Source organism: Scyliorhinus canicula, chromosome 8 (assembly GCF_902713615.1).
Source record: "Scyliorhinus canicula chromosome 8, sScyCan1.1, whole genome shotgun sequence".
Taxonomy (NCBI): domain Eukaryota; kingdom Metazoa; phylum Chordata; class Chondrichthyes; order Carcharhiniformes; family Scyliorhinidae; genus Scyliorhinus; species Scyliorhinus canicula.
Genome location: NC_052153.1, coordinates 9,055,146 through 9,077,341, shown reverse-complemented (window position 1 = coordinate 9,077,341; position 22,196 = coordinate 9,055,146). Strand labels below are relative to the sequence as shown.

General features: G+C 49.8%; 1 protein-coding gene across 3 annotated transcripts in view; it reads right to left on the bottom strand.

The window, feature by feature from the left end:
* Positions 1–22,196, bottom strand: part of musk (muscle, skeletal, receptor tyrosine kinase) — a 176,613-nt gene that overhangs the window by 50,940 nt on the left and 103,477 nt on the right. For all 3 annotated transcript variants that reach the window (XM_038804136.1, XM_038804137.1, XM_038804138.1), the window contains 3 exons: positions 21,087–21,246; positions 18,494–18,674; positions 16,994–17,191 (listed from right to left, as the gene is read on the bottom strand). In XM_038804136.1, coding sequence (XP_038660064.1) covers positions 16,994–17,191; positions 18,494–18,674; positions 21,087–21,246 — 539 coding nt within the window. The remainder of the gene's footprint in view (positions 1–16,993; positions 17,192–18,493; positions 18,675–21,086; positions 21,247–22,196) is intronic.

Genomic DNA, 22,196 nt, shown 5'->3' with positions numbered 1-22,196 from the left:
GTCAAATAAGGAGACTGCCTCGCAGTCATAACTTCTCTGCCATTAACATTGGATTCAAGAGCACTTTATTTAAATCTTTCACCATCTACTGTGGCGAGATTGGAGCCCAGGACCCCAGAACATTGCCCTCGGTTTGTGGTTTACCAGTTCAGTGACCTATACCAAGAGGCCACAGAATGATGTGTGCCTCGTTGTTATTTGCGGAGGCAAGCTTAATAATTAATGACTCTTGATTATTAAATTAGTATTTGGATATTTAGTATTTATCTATTTAGAGTTAAATATCGTGGCATGCATCATGGTTTGTATGCATCGTGGTTACAGGGGAGTTAGAGACATTTATTTTATTGTGGAAGGAACAATGTTGTGTTTTTTGTGCACACTTTGTTCAATGTTCATGTTAGTGTCCAGTGCTGTACTCTCCACTCTGTGGGACCTGGCTGAACTTGCAGGATTAGTTGGCCCTTCTATCTATGCATTGTGAAGGAAATTGTCCAAAATCACTCCCAGAGGGGATAATTTACATGTTGTCAGTGAATTCAAAGCTCTGTAAAGACTCTGAGATGGACACACATTTGGGCAGGACTGGTACCGCTCTTCAGCTCCTTCATTTCCTTACCTTGACTGACTGTCCCCTCCACACTCAGGATGCCAGGCCCTTCCCACTTCACTCCTCCATGTCCCCAACCCCATTCAACTGCTGACCTTACACACACCTGTACAGGGGTTGGTTTAGCACAGTGGGCTAAACAGCTGGCTTGTAAGGCAGATCAAGGCCAGCAGCGCGAGTTCAATTCCCGTACCGGCCTCCCCGGACAGGCGCCGGAATGTGGCGACTAGGGGCTTTTCACAGTAACTTCACTGAAGCCCACTTGTGACACTAAGCGATTATTATTATTATAGGCCATTCAGCCCGTCGAGCCTGTTCTGCCATTCAACCAGGCCATGGCTGATTATCTATGCCATTTTCCCCAGTGTTCCCAGATCCTTCGATGAAATGATTGGAGAATTCCATGGATGAGGCACTTCAGCTATGTGGATAGACTGGAGAAGATGGGGAATGGTTTCCTTGGAAATGAGAAGGTGCAGAAGAGATTTGATTGAGGTGTTCCAAATCGTGAGGGGTCTGGGCAGACTAGATGGAGAGAAAGTGTCCCCATTGGTGGAAAAGATCGCGAATCCGAGGTCACGGACTTAAGCTCAATGGCAAAGATACCAGTGATGACGTGAGGGAAAGGATTGTCGCACAGCGAGTAGTGAGGGTCTGGAATGCACTGCCAGAGAGCGTGTGGCAGCAGGGTCAATCGTGGCTTTTTAAGGGGAATTGGATCATTATCTGAGCTGGAAAACAAAATGAGCAGGGTAGCGGGGAAAAGGTGGGGTGGGATTACCCGAGTTGCTCTTGCAGAGAGGTTGCACGGACACGATGGACCAAATGGCCTCTTTCTGTGCTGTAACCTTTCTGTAATTCTCTAAGGTATTTACACAGCAGCACAGCATTTAGCAGATCAAGCCAGCCCACACTTCAATTGGGTGCTTCGCCTGCACGGGTACAGGTAGAAATGTTGTTTTGGCGTACCACTAGAGTGAGAAATTGAGATCGCAATTCCTGAGAGAGGGGGAAAAGAAAAGAGGCTTCCGCTCCCAAAATGTCACGGAGAGGTCTTCCTGCATTTGCAATGTGATCCCAACCTTCCATGGAGTGAATGGTTGTCAGGTCAATGCTTCTGGTTTCCACGCTTAGTTATAAATAATTAAATTGGCTGGCGTGCCCAGGGCTGCTGACAAGAATATGACTGGGATATTTCTTACTGTAACTGTATATATAAAACATTGCTGTGCTTGCAGAAGTCAGCAACAACTATTTGACAAAGTTCTTGACGGGCACAAATCCGTTCCACCAACAAAGCCCGTACGTAACCTGTGCCTTAATGATGCAGCTGATAGGCAGCACGGTGGCACAGTGGGTTAGCCCTGCTGCCTCACGGCGCCGAGGTCCCAGGTTCGATCCCGGCTCTGGGTCACTGTCCCTGTGGAGTTTGCACATTCTCTGTGTGTTTGAGTGTGTTTCGCCCCCACAGCCCAAAGATGTGCAGGGTAGGTAGATTGGCCACGCTAAATTTCCCCTTAATTGGAAAAAAATAATTGGGTACTCTAAATTTATTTTTAAAATTATGCAGCTGATACTTTAATCCAGGATTCCTTCTGGAAAGGTATCAGGAATGCCGGCTGCTTCATTAGCGGCTCAGAGCCGCATTGTCCATTCTGCAATTGGAATTGACCTTACTTCAAAGTGCCAGGCAAATAGGGAGCTTTCTTTTGGAAAATGGGAATATCGAGAAAGTGCATTCGGACAGGATCAATGGAAAGTGAGTCTGTGGAGCAGTGGAAATGGTCATTGGGCCATTAATAGCTATGCCTCCTGCTTCGGAAAGAGTGATGCTGATGTTATCATCAATGCTGTGCGGTCAGTTGCCAATTGTCAGCCTTTACAGAATTAAACAGATGTTCTTCCATTATGGCACCGAGCACCAATCAGTCTTGGCCCGAGACTCCGGAATTCTCTCCCTCAACCTCTCCACCTCTCTCTTCTTCCTTAAGACGCTCCTTAAAATAAATCTCCCTGGCCAAAACTTTGGTCATTCATCCTAATATCACTTTGTGTGGTTTGGTGTCACCGTCTGCCTGAAAACACTCCTGTGAAGCACATTGGGATGTAATTGCCACATTAAAGTTGTTATCTAAACACAAATTACTGTTCAAATATGAGTCAAATATGCTGGCGAACTTTTCTTTTCAAAGTGAACTCAGCTCTATGCACAGGAACTTACAGTAGGCCGGGATTCTCCGATTGCCGACATCCAAATCACATTCGGCCATTGGCCGGAGAATCTGTTTTGTCGACGAAATAGGGGGCGGCGCCGTTTTCCGGATGCTCCGCCCCCTCAAAAACAGCATCATCGCTAAGTGCACCGCACGCCGTTGGCACGGCCTCAGGACGTCACCTGAGGCCCTCCCCCGATGCTCTGCCCCCGATGGACCGACTTCCCGAAGGCGCGGGGCGCGTGTGCTCGCAATTTTCAGGGACCTCGCGTGGCGGCTGCGGGGCGGGGGGGGGGGGGAGCCATTCCGCTGGCCGGGGTGCTTCGACCGGGGTTGGGGGACTGTTGGGGGGTGGTCCGGGGGTGGGGAGGGGGGGGGTTACAAGGGGGGTACTCACTGGCAGGCCGGCTTGGCGGGCGACCGGACCCATGTTCTACGGCGCGACAGCTGCAGGTCGCCGCCGTGCGCATACGCGGCCACGGACCTGGCAGTTCTCTGTCCGTGAATTAATATTGTAAAACGCAGTTCTTGTGGTGATTGCAACCAACTGCGGCGTGGCATTGTTTATTACCCACGCAACACAGAGGCTGTTCGTGACTCTTTCGGCCTATTTTCTCTGACATGTTTCTGCAGGAATATTCTGGTATGATGTTTTTTCTCTGGAAAGAAGATAGTAATCTCAAAATCTCCACTGCCCTCATATTGTCTAATGCAGCTGACAGTTTCCAAGTTCTCTTGCGCAAGTGAACCATGAACGTAGATCCGTAAGAATTGTACTTTGAGCCATTTGAAGCTAGGAATGACGAGTAAGCTGCCCCCACATTCTTCACAAATCAGATATCACCTTATTTATCTGCCCTGTAAATTCCACGTTGGCGTTTATACCTATCGCCAGCCTGCTCCCTTGGATTTATTTTGAGACCTGGGCTGGGGATACTCCGTCGGGGGCATTTTCCGTTTCGCCGCCAGCGCACTCACGCCTGCGGGTTTCCCGATGGCGTGGAGGTGCCCACAGTGGGAAACCCCATTGGCCTCTGCCTACGGGGGGGCGCGCCACGCCGGAAAACGGGTCTGGCGGGACGGAGAATCCCGCTCCTGGTATTTTAAGTTGCAGTCATAACATAACCTGAATAGGAATACTCCGTTACAAAGGTTCCCTACAGCGGTCACGGGCAACCTAGGCCAGTGAGTGGGCCGCATAAGGGGGCTCTCTATCATCTCAGTGGGCCACAAGATTGAAATTGGCCTTGTTCGCTAACCATGGCACCATGACTAAGATTAAATACATTTGCTACAAGCTGACTATTTTATGATGAGTTATAGAAAATGCTTAATCATTTAGTAAGTAGAAAGTAAATTCACCAGAGTCCCAGATGACCCATAGGCTGTTTTCCCCTTTGAGGGGGGGGGGGGGAGCTGACCGATGGTGATTTAACCCAAGGATCATCACACCTCAGGCGAGGGGCAAGGTTGCGAAGGCGGGGCCTTCATGAATAACCTCACCCGGTACGGGAATTGAACCCACGCTGTTGGCCTCGCTTGGCATCACACTGTGCTAAACCTGCCCCCGGTTTACATAGATTACAAAGAATTTACAGTGCAGAAGGAGGCCATTCGGCCCATCGAGTCTGCACCGGCTCTTGGAAAGTTAATAGAACTGTTCTCAACTTCAAATGGTAAAAGCAAAATAAATACTTAAGCGTTGGACGCAGAGGGAGCGCACGGCTCTCACAGTCAATGTTGGGAGTAATCAGCTCGCTCCTCACTTAATTCGTCCTCGCTTTACGTACGAATCATTTCAGTCATACCGGTGATGCGACCATCAATTCACTGAGACACGAGTTGAAGTGAACTGTAGCTTTAATCGACTTATAACTGAGCCTGCCTGCGACTAGCTGAACTGAAGGCAGGCTCGCAAGACTGCAGCACTTTATACTTCCGGTAGTGGGAGGAGCCATGGGCGGAGCCAAGGGTGGAGCCCTGTACATGCTCCTCATCTCCCCCTGTGGGCAGAGCCACGCAACGGTTCACAGATGGAGCCCACAGGAAAACAGTGATATACAGTGTGAATTTATGTAATACATTCACCACATTCACCCCCTGTTAAAAAAAATCAAGTCCGGCGGGGGTGACGGGTCTATAGGTTTAGTCAGTCCGATGCTCGAATCGTTCACTGGGATCGGCGGAGCACCGGAGTTGCAGCCGCTTCGGACGGCTGTGTGCTGATGTCCGGTGTGAATCCGAGGGCGGACTCCGGGGGTGGTTCTTCCAGAGCTTCGTTCCTGACCGGTGTGACGAGTGAAAGGGGGCGCAGGAAGCCTGTAGGTGCAGGGGCGTAGGGCATGGGGGGTCGGGTGGAGTGTGGTGTGAGGGGTACCTCGGCGGTAGTGGTAGTGGTGGATCCTGCAGGTGCCAGGTCCACTAGGGAAACGGCGTCCTGTCGGCCATTGGGGTGCTATATAAATGCGTAGTGGGGGTTTGAATGCAGTAGTAGGACCCCCTCTACCAGCAGGTCTGTTTTATGTGTCCAGACGTGCTTCCGAAGAAGGACAGGGCCCGGTGTCCTCAACCAGGATGAAAGTGAGGCCCCCGTGGTAGTGCCCCTAGGGAAAACAAATAATCGCTCATGAGGAGTCTGATTAGTGGCCGCACACAGGAGGGGCCTAATAGCATAGAGCGCATCGGGGAGGACCTCCTGCCAGTGGGAGGTCGGGAGATTCCTGGACCATAGGGTCAGTAGACGGTCTTCCAGACTGTCGCGTTCTCCCTCTCCACCTGCCCGTTCCCCCTGGGGTTATAGCTGGTAGTCCTGCTCTAGGTGATGCCTTAAAGGACGAACCCCTGTCGCTGTGTACATAGCTGGGGAAACCGAACAGGGTGAAGACACTGTGCCGGGCTCTGATAACTGTATGGGAGGTCATATCGGGGGCATGGGATGGCAAACGGGAAGCAGGAGAATTCATCTATAATATTAAGGAAATAGATATTACGGTTGGTCGAGGGGAGGGGCCTTTTAAAATCAATACTCAGTCATTCAAAGGGCCGGGATGCCTTTACCTGGTGGGCCTTGTCTGGTCTGTAGAAGTGCGGTTTGCACTCCGCGCAGATTGGGCAATTCCTGGTGACAGCTTTAACCTCCTCGGTGGAGAAAGGCAGATTGTGGGCCTTGATGTAGTGGGCGAGTCGGGTGACCCCTGGGTGGCAGAGGTCATTGTGGATAGCCTGTAGTTGGTCGTCTTGCGCGCTGGCGCACGTGCCGCGGGACAGGGCATCTGGGGGCTCGTTGAGCTTCCCCGGACGGTATACAATATCATAATTATAGGTGGAGAGTTCGATCCTCCACCTCAAGATTTTGACATTTTAAATTTTGCCCCGCTGTGAGTTATCGAACATAAAGGCAACCAATCTCTGGTCGGTGATGAGGGTAAACCTCCTACCAGCGGGGTAGTGCCTCCAGTGCCGTACGGCTTCCACAATGGCTTGGGCTTCCTTTTCGACTGAAGAGTGTTGAAGTTCCGAAGCGGAGCGGGTTCAGGAGAAGAACACTACTGGCCTACCTGCCTGGCTCAGAGTGGCAGCGAAAGCGACCTCTGAGGCGTCGCTCTCCACCTGGAATGGGACGGATTCATCCACCGCCAGCATGGCGGCTTTGGCGATGTCCTCCTCGATGCAGTTGAAGGCCTGGCGAGCCTTGGCTGACAGTGGGAAGAGTGTAGTCTTAAATAGTGGGCGGGCTTTGTCCACATACTGGGGGACCCACTGGGCGTAGTAGGAGAAAAATCCGAGGCACCTCTTGAGGGCCCTGGAACAGTGAGGAGAGGGAATTGTAAGAGGGGCGCATACGGTCAGGGTCGGGTCCTAGGACCCCGTTTTCCACGACGTAGCCGAGGATGGCTAGTCTGGTTGTGCGAAAAACGCATTTCTCCATATTATATGTGAGGTTGAGTTTTTGGGCGGTTTGGAGAAATCGGTGGAGGTTGGCGTTGTGGTCCTGCTGGTCATCGCCGAAGATGCAATACTGGGCGATCTTATTCACCATGTCTGCAATCCGGGGGAGGGGGTACGCATCAAGGTGCGTAAACCGGTTAATGGTCTGGCTGTAATCAACCACCATCCGGAACTTTTCCCCGGTCTTGACGACCACCACTTGAGCTCTCCAGGGGTTGTTACTGGCCTCTATGACTCCCTCACGTAAGAGCCGCTGGACTTCGGCTCTATTAAATACCCTGTCCTGCAGGCTATACCTCCTGCTGCGAGTGGCCACGGGTTTGCAGTTAGCGGTGAGGTTAGTGAAAAGTGGAGGGGGGGGGTCAATTTTTAGCGTTGCTAAACTGCATACAGTGAGAGGGGGTAGGGGTCCGCCGAAGCTGAGTGTTAGGCTTCTGAGGTTACCCTGGAAATCCAGTCCGAGGAGGAGAGGGGCGCAGAGGTCTGGGAGGACATACAATTGGAAGTTGGAGTAGTTGGCGCCCTGTATCGTTAGTGTTGCAATAGTGCGCCCTTGTATCTGGACAGAGTGCGACCCTGAGGCGAGGGAGATAGTTTGCTGTGTTGGAAATATCGGGAGCGAGCAGCGTCTTGCCAGGTCTGGGTGAACGAAGCTCTCGGTGCTTGTGGAGTCGAAGAGGCACAGTGTCTTGTATCCGTTGATTAAAACGGACATCATGGAGCTTCTGAGGTGCTTTGGCCGCGACTGGTCCAAAGTGACTGTACTGAGCTGCGGGTTGTTGGTGGCATGGACAGCGGTGCTGGAGCGGCCCCGTGATGACTGTCCGCGGAGGTTGTAGTCGTCGAGTGGCATATCGGGTGATGGCCAAGATGGCGGCCCCCTTTGATCGCACATGGCCGGCCGCGAGGAAGATGGCATCCAAGATGGCGGCCCCCATGAATCGCACATGGCAGGCTACGTGGGGGAGGATTGCCAAGATGGCGGCCCCCATGAGTCGCACATGTCGTGCGGAGTCGGAGTCAGCAGACACGCTGTCACATTGCGGGGTCTGCAGGCCTGTGAGTTGGAGGGGCGAGTGTTCTGGAAAGCGTTCGAGTTGGAGTTTTTAGTTTTAGCCAGGCATACCTTCGCAAAGTGTCCTTTCCACCCGCAGCTGCTGCAGGTCACGTTGCGGGCCGGGCAGTGCTGCCGGGGGTGTTGGGGCTGGCCACAAAAGTGGCACGATAGCCCTCCGTGGTGGGCGGGTTCCGCGTGGCGCAGGCCTGGGGTAGTCTCTGGTCGGGGGTCCACGATGGGGTCGCGTGGTCAGCCGGGAACGAGTTTAAGCTTTGAAAAGCGACCTTTTCAAAGGTCTAACGAGGTCGCTAGCGTTACCGTGCCTTCCAGCTTCTGGGCCCCTTTTTTGAGGAGACGCTGGCACACATAATTGGACCGGACCCCTGCAACATACACATCTCAGATGGCGAATTCCATGTTGCTGGGAGGCTGTCACAGCCTGGAAGTTACATTCCTGTGCTGGAGTTTTCAGTTCCCGCAGGTAGTCTTCTAGCGACTCTGCAGGGCGCTGGCGGTGGGTTGTAAAAATGTGCCGCGTGTAAACTTCATTTACGGGCCGCACGTACAGGCGGTCGATTATCGCGAGGGCCTCGGTGTACGAGTCAGTTCTATCAAGTTGAGTTGAAATACGATGGCTCACCCGTGCGTGTAGAAGACTGAGTTTCTGCTCTTCAGTAACAGCGGAGGTAGTCGACGCAGCCAGGTAGGCCTTGAAGCACTGAAGCCAATGCAGAAATATTTCCTTCGCTTCTGCGGCCTGTGGATCGAGTTCCAGTCGGTCAGGTTTGAGGGCTGATTCCATGGTAGTTTTTTAAGTCGATTAAATTGATGCGACCATCAATTCACTCAGAGACACGAGTTGAAGTAAACTGTGGCTTTAATCGACTTATAACTGAGCCTGCCTGCGACTAGCTGAACTGAGGGCAGGCTCGCAAGATCGCAGCACTTTATACTTCTGGTTGTGGGTGGGGCCATGGGCGGAGCCAAGGGTGGAGCCCTGTACAAGCTCCTCATCTCCCCCTGTGGGCAGAGCCACGCAACGGCTCACAGATGGAGCCCACAGGGACACAGTGATATACAGTGTGAATTTATGTAATACATTCACCACAACCGGTAGGAAAAAAAACTAGACGGATGGAAAGCAGCGGAATGTGGCAATCCTGTGCTTGGGCAATGGTCAACAAAATGTCTGATGGGCCACACTCAGAACCCAGATGGGCCGCATGTGGCCCCTGGGCCAACCTCTGTGTAACTGGCGCAGGAAGTTTGTACAACAGGGAATGGCTGCTCCTATCTAAAGCGGCAGGCCACATTTTTGAGTTACAGTCAGTACAATCTAGAGCTGAACAGCCAGATTTCATATAGCTCCCATCCTCAAAGTTCTGTTTATCCCAGAGTTTAATTATCAGAGCGTTTGCTTCTCTCGTTTACTCAGGATGTGGACTGTTCAGGTTGTGCAGACAGTCGTCTATTTCCATCAGACAGAAGCCAATTGTATAAACCGATTCAGTTTGAAATTGATATTCTTGTGTCCAAAATCCAGACACCAAATTCAGATTTCAACACTCACTTTGTGTCATTCACATTTCACAATGCTGGGCTGCTAGAACTGCATTTAGCAGAGATTGGTAACCATGGACACCATTGTGATTTGAATTAGGCAAATTTGGAAAGACTTTGTCTTCTCCGCTGGTGACTCACTCACCATCAAGTACCTTCCAAGGGCAGCACGGATGGCCTAGAGGTTAGCACAGCTGCATCACGGCGCTGAGGTCCCGGGTTCGAATCCCGGCTCTGGGTCACTGTCCGTGTGGAGTTTGCACATTCTCCCCGTGTTTGCGTGGGTTTAGCCCCCACAACCCAGAAATGTGCAGAGTAGGTGGATTGGCCACGCTAAATTGCCCCTTAACTGGAAAAAATAATTGGGTAATCTAATTTTTTTTTAAAAAGTACCTTCCAATAATTCAGCCCAGCTTGTTCCGCACCATTGAATCCGTGGGTTGCTCAACAGTGAAGGCTTCACAAGCTGCATTTCAGCAAAGGTTGTTCATGGATTGGGGGGGACAAAGTATCTGGAGCCATTTAAAGGGCAGGATAATCTTGACAGGCCAACCTTGACATCAAGACCATGCTCCTTGTTTTTTTTTGTCTTTATTCGTTCATGGGATGTGGATATTGCTGGCAAAGCCAGTGTGGTAGTCACCACTGTTGTATTATATTGTATATACTGGTATTATGGTAAGGCCCCTGTACTACAGGGGTAGATCCCTGCCTGCTGGCTCCGCTCAGTAGGCGGAGTATAAATGTGTGTGCTCCCCGTACAGCAGCCACTTCGTCAGCTGCTGTAGGAGGCCACATATCTCAGTGTAATAAATCCTCGATTACATTCTACTCTCGTCTCGTCGCAATTGATAGTGCATCAGCCAGCATTTGCTGTCCATCCCTAATTGCCCTTGAACTGAGCCACATGATGCCCAGACCGGGTAGGGACGGCAGATTTCCTTCCCTAAAGGACATTAGAGAACCAGATAGATTTTTGCAACAATTGATGAATTGGGTACTCTAAATTTAAAAAAAAAAATTTTTTAAATGGTGGAACTCCCGAACTCGCTATCGGGTGATTGAGACAAATAGCATTTAATTGGGAGCGAGATAGGACCCCAAAACAATGGAGGCATTGAATATTTTTAAGGATGGTTTGGATCGATCTTTGACTGAGAAGGGAGTCAAAGGGTTTGGGGGGGGGGGGGGGAGTAGGAAAGTAGAGGTGAGGCCACAATCAGATCAGCCATGATCTTATCAAATGGCAGATGGGCTGAATGGCCTCCTCCTGCTCCAAGTTTGTAAGAGGGATATGTCAATCGGTTAAAGCGAAGTACAGAGTTGGAGGGGGGGGGAAGGGGGGAAGGGGGATGGCCGGGGGGGGGGGGGGGGGGGGGGGCGGGGGGGGGGGGGGGGGGGGTGGCGTGTGGAGCGGAAACACGACTATGGCCCCGAACTAGTTTCTGTGCAGCAAATACTAAGTTACAGCTGATTTGTGAAGGTCTTCGATAGGGAGGCAACTGCTGAGCTTCTTCCAAGTGGCAAATATCCCATCTCCCTTTTATTGCAGGTCTCCAGTCATGGCTCAATTGCACAAGAGATCACAGAAACTGGCAGTGGCCCGAGACAACGAGGCTTGTGGAGACTTGCTGATTTATATGTAAAGGTTTATCTTATTTACACAGAAAGGCAATACCAGAATGTTCAGGCAAAAAAATGTGAAAGATAAACAGGATATGCCATAAAACAGTAAGATGCAGCACTCTGTGACCGATCACACCATGATGCATTTGGTTATGTCCATAAGGTGAGCTTACGGTCAGGGAGAGGAACTGGGAACGGAGGCACGGTGGCCCGTAATCCAGAGCCCAGGATGAATGCTCTGGGGACACGAGTTCAAATCCCACCATGGCTGCCGATGAATTTGAATTCAGTTAATTAATTTAATGTGGAATAAGAAACGAGCTTTGGTCATGGTGATCAGGCCGCACGGTAGCATTGTGGATAGCACAATCGCTTCACAGCTCCAGGGTCCCAGGTTCGATTCCCGGCTTGGGTCACTGTCTGTGCGGAGTCTGCACGTTCTCCCCGTGTCTGCGTGGGTTTCCTCCGGGTGCTCCGGTTTCCTCCCGCACTCCAAAGATGTGCAGGTTAGGTGGATTGGCCATGATAAATTGCTCTTAGTGTCCAAAATTGCCCTTAGTGTTGGGTGGGGTTACTGGGTTATGGGGATAGGGTGGAGGTGTTAACCTTGGGTGGGGTGCTCTTTCCAGGAGCTGGTGTAGACTCGATGGGCCGAATGGCCTCCTTCTGCACTGTAAATTCTACGAAATCTATGAAACTGAGTAACCGATTGCTGCAAAAACCCGCTTGGTACAATAATAACTGCCTCTTAAAGAGGGAAACCTGCCTGGTATGGCCTATATGTGACTCCAGACACAGTGTGATTGTGAAAGACACAGGCAATTCTGTCAGTTGTGTTAAAGGTTTGTGATACAAAGTGTAATAAAAATAAATTGGACAGGCCACCTGGCATTTATGTAGGCATCCCAATTTGGGTATGACATAGGCACACCTTGCCCAGTTGACCCTGGGCAGCTGTGCAAAGATTACCTGGCAGCCAATGTTCTAGACGCCACCATCACCATCGCTGGGTCTGTCCTAGCCCACCAACGGCACAGAAGCCAATCTTTAACCAATAAGGCTATGGTTCCCCAAATCACCCCGGTTTGGGGCCTCACGGTAGCATGGTGGTTAGCATCAATGCTTCACAGCTCCAGGGTCCCAGGTTCGATTCCCGGCTGGGTCACTGTCTGTGTGGAGTCTGCACGTCCTCCCCGTGTGTGCGTGGGTTTCCTCCGGGTGCTCCGGTTTCCTCCCACAGTCCAAAGATGTGCGGGTTAGGTGGATTGGCCATGCTAAATTGCCCGTAGTGTAGGGTTAGTTGGGTTACGGGTATACGGGTTACGTGGGTTTAAGTGGGGTGATCATTGCTCGGCACAACATCGAGGGCCGAAGGGCCTGTTCTGTGCTGCACTGTTCTATAGTACTGAAGGTTTGTGCTCCAGAATTAGCTGCGTCCCGAGCCAAGCTGTTCCAGTGCAGCTACAGCACCTACCCTTCGATGTGGAAAATTGTCCAGGTAAGTCGTGTCCACACAAAGCAGGACAAATCCAACCTGCCGAATAACAGCGACAAAACAAATTGCTTCCCAAGGAGGCACATAAATGCAAGGTCCAAGAAACTTCAGGTGCTTCAACAATGACCTCCCCTTATTCATGAGGTTCCAAGTGATGATATAGGGTGATTATTGCACATTGTTCAATTGCAAAATTGTCTTGGTCTCCAAGATAGCCAGATATGTAATGTTGACAAAGAATATAAACTAAGATGTTTAAATCAAAACTAATTTATTTTACATTATATTATGTTATATTTCCACTACTTAACTTGATTAGGTTCACACACTTTACTAAGTAACAGATAATAAACTAGTAATACTGAAACTGTAGTACAGTAATCAATATTCTCTCTAACTATTAAACTACACTATAACTCGACCTCGTGCTATATCTCTACAATTAAATCTCACTCTGCTCCCATCAGCTTCTCATCATCTTCTGCCAGAGTTCCTAGAGATGCTGCCTTATATACAATAACTTAGTAACGCCATCTATCGCTGGGTTACACTTGGTTCCGGTGTTAACCCTTTACTACACTTGTACTATACACATCATTACAGACCTGTTCACCATTCAGATTTGGTTGTGGAGTGATGAGTGACAAGTGACATTCATGTGACCAGCCCAACAAGAGGGAATCTAACCATCATTACCACCAGCAACATCCGAAAGCATTGACTAGAAACTGAACTGGAGGAGCCACATAAATACCGTGGCAACAAGGGCAGGTCAGAAGCTGGGAATCCTGCGGTGAGTGACTCACCTTCTGACCCCCAAAGCCTGCCCACCATCCACAAGGCACAGGTTAGGAGTGTAATGGAACACTCTCCATTTGCCTGGATGAGCGCAGCTCCAACAACACTCAAGAAGCTCAACACCGTCCAGGACAAAGCAGTCCTGCTTGACTGGCATCCCATCCATTACCCAGAAATTTCACCTCCTCCATCACCAATGCACAGTGGCAGCCGTGTGTACCATCTACAACAGGCATTTTCAAAGTGGGGGTCGGGGCCCGAGGGTATGTCTGGAAGCTCCTGGAGCCATCCTTCGCGGCGTTCCCGATCACAGGAATTCAGGCACAACGGCCTCAGCATCCGGCTTTTAAAAATGCCGGCAGCGAGCGGCTTTAAATATGACACAGTAAGAAGTCTTACAGCACCAGATTAAAGTCCAACAGGTTTGTTTCGAATCACTAGCTTTCAGGGCGCAGTATCACCTGAGGAAGGAGCAGCGCTCCGAAAGCTCGTGATTCCAAACAAACCTGTTGTAAGACTTCTTCCTGTGCTCAGACCAGTCCAACTCCGGCATCTCCACATCATGGCTTCAAATATGATGGCAGCAACCTGCTTGAAAAATGCGGGCGTGCTGTGCATGTGCGCCCGCTTATCAGTGCGCATGTCCGGGGCCCAGAGAGAAACACCGCCTCCTCCTGACGTCAGCGCGCTGCCCCAGGAGAATATTTTTTAAAAATTCAATTTCATCTTCCTGCAGCTGACGTGAATATGCTCAATGGCTGAGCCTGCACAACTCTCTTTGATAGTGAATTTTAGAGATTCAAAAGATTCACAATACTTTGAGTTAAGTAATTCCGCCTCCCCTATGTCTAAAATCGTCGCTTTGTAATTTTCAGACTATATCCCCAGGCTGTACACCACCCACCTGCGGGAAACTTACATTCTGCCTCTGCTCTGAGTGTCCTGAGAGTCTAGTGCCTGTTTCAATTAGGTCATTTCTGATTCTTTGCTACTCTAGACTAGAGAATATAAGCCCAGGCTCACCTCTCGCATTAAAGGGAAGAGAAAACGGTGGGTCGCGAATGTCGGCTGGCAGGGGTCGCAAAGTTATGCAGGCGTGAGCCGCGAAGGTTGTTTGGTAAAAATGGGCCCTAGGCAAAAAAGTTGGAAAAACACCGATCTACGAGATGCACTGCAGCAACACTCGGCTTCTTCGACAGCACCTTCCAAACACACAGCCTCTGCTACTTAGATGCACAAGGACAGAAGATGCCTGGGAACACCACCACTTGCAAATTCCCCTCCAAGCCACTCACCACCCTGACTGGAAAGTATATCGGCCACTCCTTCACTAGCGCGGGGACAAAGTCCTGGAACTCCCTCCCTAGCAGCACATTGGGTGTGCCTACACCGCGCGGACTGCAGCGGGTCAAGAAGGAGGCTCACCATTCTCTCGCCCGTAATCAGGGATGGACAATAAATACTGGCCTGCCCAATGGCACCCACCAGCTGTGAATGCATAAATGAAAAGCAAGCTTGTGTGGAGAATAAATACCGGCATAGAACGGACGGGCTGAATGGCCTGTTCCTGTCACTCAAAATGTGCCAGCAGCTATTGTATTGGATTGAATGCATCAAGGAGTGTAAATGACGATATATCACACACAGGCAGGTCCTGCACTGTGACTGAAAGCAGGACATGACAGCCAGGACACATTCAGTCCCTGTATAACTATCCACTCCGCAGAGGTTAGGCTGTCTTGATTTGTAATGCAGATTGGCTGGATGAGTTCAGTAACGTCACTGGCAACCAGCCTCTGGGCAGATGGCTCGTTGCCTAAGTACATTTGACTTTCACTGATTGGGCGCAGCAGGCATCTGGTTGAAATATCTTGCTGCCGCCATTCAAGCTGGTTTCATTCACAGATATCTGCGAGAAATCCAGCGCAGCGAGACAGTCTTCCATCAAATAGGAGACGAACAAGTGGCAATTATAACCGCATTTTTTTAACCCCCCCCTCCGTTTTTGGGCGGTGGATTCGGTGGCCAGAGTTCTCACGTTTGATCCGGCGGGTTCGGAGTTCAATTCCCACTCCGGGGGCCTGAGCACAAAATCTCGGCCGTGCCACGAGCCGCCGCACAGAGGGAGCGCTGCTCCGCCTTTCAGACGGATCGTTAACCTGAGGTCCCATCTCAGGGCAGGTTCAAGAGATCCTGTGGACAATGTTGTGAGAAAGAGCAGGGTGTCCCTCAATCAATGTGGCAAAAAAAAAAAATTGTCTGGTCGGTCGCTGTTTGTGGGATCTTGCTGTGCGCACACTGACTGCCGTGCTTCCTGCATTCCCACGGCGACTACATTTCAAAAAGTAGCTCGTTGCCTGTTAAAGCGCCTTGAGGTCCCCTGCGGTTCTGAAAGGCGCTGGTTTAGCACAGTGGGCTAAATAGCTGGCTAGCAATGCAGAACAAGGCCAGCAGCGTGGGCTCAATTCTCGTGCCGGCCTCCCCGAAAAGGGGCCGGAATGTGACGACGAGGGGCTTTTCACAGTAACTTCATTGCAGCCAATTGTGACAATAAGAAATTATTATTATTATTATTAGACATGAAAGTCCTTTATGTTGACATTAGGATTTAAAAAAAGACGAAGGCATGCATTTATTTCGGAATTTTCATAACCATCAGATGTCTCAAAATGTTTTGCAGCCAATGAGATACTTTTAAAATGTAGGCACTGTTGTACAATGAGAGACACAGCATCAATTTACACTCAGCAAGCTCCCACAGACAGTAATACCATCATGACCGATAACCTCAGGTTAATGATGTTCATTGAGGTTCAAATATTGGCCCAAAACACTGGGAAGAGATCTCCTGTTCTTCTTTAGAATAGTGCATCGAAATGTTTACGTTCGCCCGAGCATTAAACGAGCCCCTTTTTAAAATTCTCAACCAAAGACAGCACCTCCACAGTGCAGCATTCCCTCAGCACTGCACTGAGAGAATCAGCTTTGATTTTTGTACCCAAGCCCCTGTTATGAGAATGTCGCTTTAAGAAATGTTTGGCTGCTCATACTACTGCAGTGATGTCAGAGTGTGGGTGGAGCTGGGCTGTATGTCAGCTTTTGACTTTTGTTTTAGGTTGTTTGCTGCAGGGTGTGTTTTAGTTTCGTTTTCAGAGCTGGATAGCTGCAGTCACAGCCAGAAGGTGTATGAACTCTCTGTGTACTCTAAAGACTGTAAATCGATCCTGGTGATTTAAAAGTAGTAACGTAGTGACTTTAACCTGATGTACTTCTGGTAAAAGGTGTTTTAAGTCTTATGGATGTTAAAAGGCCAGCTTAAGGATTACTTAGTGTTGTATTCTTTGGGGGTTGTATTTGAACTGATGGTTGCTAAGATGTTCACTGTATGTTTTAAAAAGGTTAACTTGAGTTCATAGAATAAACATTGTTTTGCTTTAAAAATACTTTTCCATTTCTGCTGTACCACACCTGTAGAGTGGGCCGTGTGCTCCCCATACCACTATCTATTAAAAGTTGTGGGTCAGGTGAACTCCATGATACACTTTGGGGTTCTCTAAACCCTGGCCCATCACACCCCGGAGTGCAATTTAAAGCTGGAACCTTGTGACTTGAGGGCGACAGCCATGGCCTGCACGTTCCCGACAGCCATCAAACCCCTCCGCACTGAAGATTGAGATTTTGCTCACCTTGCCTGGAACACTCTACCGAAGGCCCCCTCGCCAATATCCCGCACGTACTCGATGTTATTTCTCGGATATTCGAGGCTGAGCAGTTTAGGGTTGAGGAGAAGGGGCAGACGTTGATACATTGGGTTGGGGTGAAGTCTGTCCAATAGCAACTCAGAAGGAAGAGCTGTCAGGGTCGGGGTTTCAGTCTCTCTGTAACTGGAGGAAACAAACGCAAGTTAAAAAAGGAGGAGACGGTCAAGGGCAATTTCCACCAGCCTGAGCTTGATCGAAATCCCCCCAAACTCTCCTTCACTCCCACACCGGGTCAAAGCTCTTTCCCCATAGAGCCAGAAATGTCTCCTTTGCAAGTATTTATACAAAGCTCCTTTGAAAGTTGCTACTGAATCTGCTTCCGCCACCCTTGCAGGCAGCATGCCTTTAGTAATCCCGGAGACACGAACATAAAGGTTAAAGAACAATACAGCACAGGAACAGGCCCTTCGGCCCTCCAAACCTGTTCCGGACATGATACCAACCTTGGCCAAAATCCTCAGCGCTTCCTTGTGCCGTATCCCTCTATCCCCACCCTATCCATGAGTTTGTTGAGATGCCTTTTGAACGCCGTTAATATATCTGCTTCCACAACCTCCCCTGGCAACGCGGTCCAGGCATTCGCCACCCTCTGCGTAAAAAACCTGCTTCGCACATCTCCTCTAAACTTTGCCCCACGGACCTTACATTTATTTGAACTCAAAAGTAAAGCTGCACCCATGACACACCGGGACTAACAGGAACTCCCAGTCCGCTGTCTGGGACAGTGTTTAAAATGCTCGATCATGAGTCTCAGCTAAGGTGGGCCTCCACCTGTTACCACGGGAACTCGTACTCCACGAGCCCCGGCAGGGAGATCAGTGAGTGATACCTCATGAGGGATATCACAATGACCCTGTCACAGTAACGCAGATGATAACAATTCACTGCGGAGAAAAGTAATTCTTACCACCTTCCCTCTGGCTTTTCTTTTTGCCATTGAATCATGGAATCCCTACAGTGCAGAAGGAGGCCATTCGGCCCATCGAGTGTACACCGGCCCTCAGAAAGAGCACCCTACTTAGATCCGTGCCCCCACCCTATCCCTGTAACCCCACCTAATCAATCTGTGTCCCTCTGGTTACCGACCCTCCTGCCAGTGGATAGTTTCTCACTATCTACTCAATCGGAACCTCTCATTATTTGGAGCAGCTCAATTTAAATCGCTGCTGAACCTCCCCTGCTCTGCGGAGAACAAACTCATTTCTCCAGTATCTATCTGCATCATTTTATCCGTTCATCCCTGCTACCATCCTGGTAAATCCCCTCCACACGATCTCCACTTCAGTGTACAGAACGCCCGAGCTGAGCTCTGACGAGGGACTTATAAAGGTTTTGTGTGACTTTCTTAACCGTGGGTTACAAAACTATTCAAGCGTGGATTCCCATCACAGCCAGGAGGAAACGGAATAAGGAGATGTCATTCACCTTTTCCTCGCCTGCCATTCCTTCTGACGACGGTGACACGCAAGGACGATGATGATTAAGAACACGGAAGCTGCAATGCTCGAGATTATGGAAATGATGATGGTCATCGAATAGGTGGCCGAGGTGAGGGTGGACGGGTCTACCGTTCCTGCTTTCTGCCCCACGCCCGGTGTCGAGGTGGCTGGAAGAGAGGAAGACATTGGAGCAGGAGCTAAACACAGTCTGATTTTCAACAATGTTCACGTTCAAGCACTGTCAATGAAGCAAAACAGACTGTGTGGGTACCTGACCACTGGCATCGAAAATGAAACGTGCACCCATTGATTAATCAGCAATGGTAGCTCTCCTGACGGTTTCATGTGGCCCTGCACCGTACAAACCAGGAAGGCCCTACTCCTGATTGCTATCCAAAGATGTGCAGGTTGGGTGGATTGGCCATGAAAAATTGCCCTTCGTGTCCAAAATTCTATGATTAACCTGGGACAAAAGTTCGGCACGACATCGTGGGCCGAAGGGCCTGTTCTGTGCTGTATTTCTCTATCTATCTCTATCTATCCAGGACACGCCAACTAATGAGGTCCAGGACACAATGGAGCTTTGAGCAATGAATATATATTGTGGAGCCTTGCATGTGCTACCACAGGGAGACTCAGTGTCCCTAGAATCTAGCACAATCAATGCCTTCAAGAAAGAATGCGACAAAATGTGAAACAGTTAATGCTTTAATGATATAACCTTTGGTATCCAGTGTGTCTGTTATTAATGATCTTCTGCTATGTAACGAACTAATATTGCGCCAAACTGCTGATGGGAATATAACAACAGGAGTTCAGCCCTTGAGCCTGTTCTGCATTTAAAAATGAAAATCACTTATTGTCACGAGTAGGCTTCAATGAAGTTACTGTTCCCCCAGCCCTCCAGAAGCCCCCCCCCCCCCCCCCCCCCCCCGGCAGAGTGTGGCAGCGTTGAACACAGTCCGCAGCCAACACGCCGGGTTCCCGACCACTCAGACCACACGTCAACCGCGCGGTCGGGAACGTGACCCATCGGGGGCGGAGCATTGCGGGAGGGCATGACGATGATGCGGCAATGCCGTTGAAACGGCATGCGGTGCGTGACGCTATTGTGCCATTTCGGAGGGGCTGGGACTCGCAAACCGGCGTCAGACCACCGGCAGCCCGATTTGGGCATCGGAGTGGATTCTCCGCCCGATCACCGATTACGATATCGGCGTCGGGCAACGGAGAATCCCGCTCGTTAGCTTTTTGGGGGATGAGATTTGCTGATTTAGAATCATAGACTTTACAGTGCAGAATGAGCCCATTCGGCCCATCGAGTCTGCACCGGCCCTTAGAAAGAGCACCCCACTTAAGCCCCACACCTCTACCCTATCCCCGTAACCCCACCTAACCTTTGGGTCACTAAGGGGCAATTTATCATGGCCAATCCACCTAACCTGCACGTCTTAGGACTGTGGGAGGAAACCGGAGCACCCGGAGGAAACCCACGCACGCACGGGGAGGACGTGCAGACTCCGCACAGACGGTGACCCAAGTCGGGAATCGAACCTGGGACCCTGGCGCTGTGAAGCAATTGTGCTATCCACAATGCTACCGTGCTGCCCCATTCACTCGGTACAACATGTCGGATGACACCTAGACGTGATTACTGCAGATTGTTTCAATCTATTTTTGTGAAATTACCTGAGTTTCTATCTGCTAGTGGGACATAGGAATTCCATGGGGCTTGCTCAGTTAAACCTGGTTGAATTCAGCTATATCACCTCAGAGATTACCGGAGCTATCAACGTGAACCCTGAGGTACTCAGTTTACATTATAATGGCCGTGTGTAAATAATTTAGTTTTGCTTCTACATCTTGTTTGTAAGTGACACTATGGGCAGGTTTGTGCATTTTGCGTAGGGACTGTAATATTGGGGTTAAAGTAATAAAGCAATCTTTATTGGCACAAGTAGGCTTACATTAACACTGCAATGACGTTACTGTGAAAAGCCCCTAGTCGCCACACTCCGGCGCCTGTTCGGGTACGCAGAGGGAGAATTCAGAATGTCCAGTTCACCTAACAGCACGTCTTTCGGGACTTGTGGGAGGAAACCGGAGCGCCCGGAGGAAAACCACGCAGACACGGGGAGAACGTGCAGACTCTGCACAGTCAGTGACCCAAGCCGGGAATCGAACCTGGGACCCTGGAGCTGTGAAGCAACAGTGTTAATGTAAGCCAATATGTGACACCAATAAAGATTATTATTATTAATATGGCATCTCCAAATGTACAGCACTCCCACAGTATTGCAAGGAGCATCAGCCAGGATTTTGAGCTCAAATCTCTGAAGTGGGATTTGAACTCACAACCTTTCGCCTCAGCGGTGATCTACCCAGATCTCTGCATTGCGGAAAATGCATTGCTAATGTTCATGAAGGTTATTCATTTCTAACAAATGTACAAGCTTGTTTTCTTGAGTGCGAAGGAAGGGTTGTTGGGACATTAGCCCAAATCCTTGGTTGACATTGACATGTGTTGCCAATTATGATCATGGTTCCCCCAGAGTTCCGATGTACGTCACGATACATACCATTGGTACATAAAGGCACATTGCAGAATTCCCATCTGATGTTTCGATCCGTGGTATAACACCAGGGGCGCTGGCTCTCTCCTCCTGGGTTACGGCAGTAGTTTTCAGAGTTGGTCAGTTCTGGGAATAACTCTGGCATACGCCTGTGGAAATGGGGAGCCTTTGAGAAGGAAAAAATAGTATTGTCTGTCAATTGGGACCAGGCATGGAGTTTTGTAATGCAAAAACAATCGTGTTTATGAATTTGCCATTGTTCTCTTCAATTCCTTGGGGGGACACTGCTGAGGGAACTGTGGCTTCAATGCATTTGAATGTTGGACAAATCAGCAAAAAAACTGCATGAAGTCTCCAGCAATAAAGAAGGACATTCGACCCAATTGGTCTACGTAAGGTTTGTGCACCGCATGAGCATCACTACAGCACGGTAGCACAGTGGTTAGCAAGGTTGCTTCACAACGGCAGGGTCCCAGGTTCGATTCCCGGCTTGGGTCACTGGCTGTGCGGAGTCTGCACGTTCTCCCCCGTGTCTGCGTGGGTTTCCTCCGGGTGCTCCGGTTTCCACCCACAGTCCAAAGATGTGCAGGTTAGGTGGATTGGCCATGATAAATTGCCCTCAGGGTCCCAAAAAAAAAAGTTAGGTGAGGTTACGGGGATAGGGTGGAGGTGTGGGGCTTACGTAGGGTGCTCTTTTTAAGGGCTGGTGCAGACTCGATAGGCCTCATGGCCTCATTCTGCACTATAAATTCTATGATTACACCACTCTTCACGTCACTCGATCAAAAATCCTTCTTTTATTTCTTTTCTCCCACATGTGTAGCTTCCACATGTTGGTGGAATTTGAATTCAATGAATAAATCCGAAATTATAAATCTTGTCTCAGTGACGGAGACACAAAATTCATTTACAAATTTTTAAAAAACCCGTCCGCTTCACGAATGTCCCACATGTGACTCCAGATCGAATTGACCCTTAACTCCCTCTGAAATGGCCGAGCGAGCCACTCAATTCAAGGACTATTGGGGCTGGGCAATAGTCCACATCCCGTGGAAGATTAAAAACAAGATGATCTGGTCATTTTCACCTTGCTGTTTGTGGGAGCTTGCTATGCGG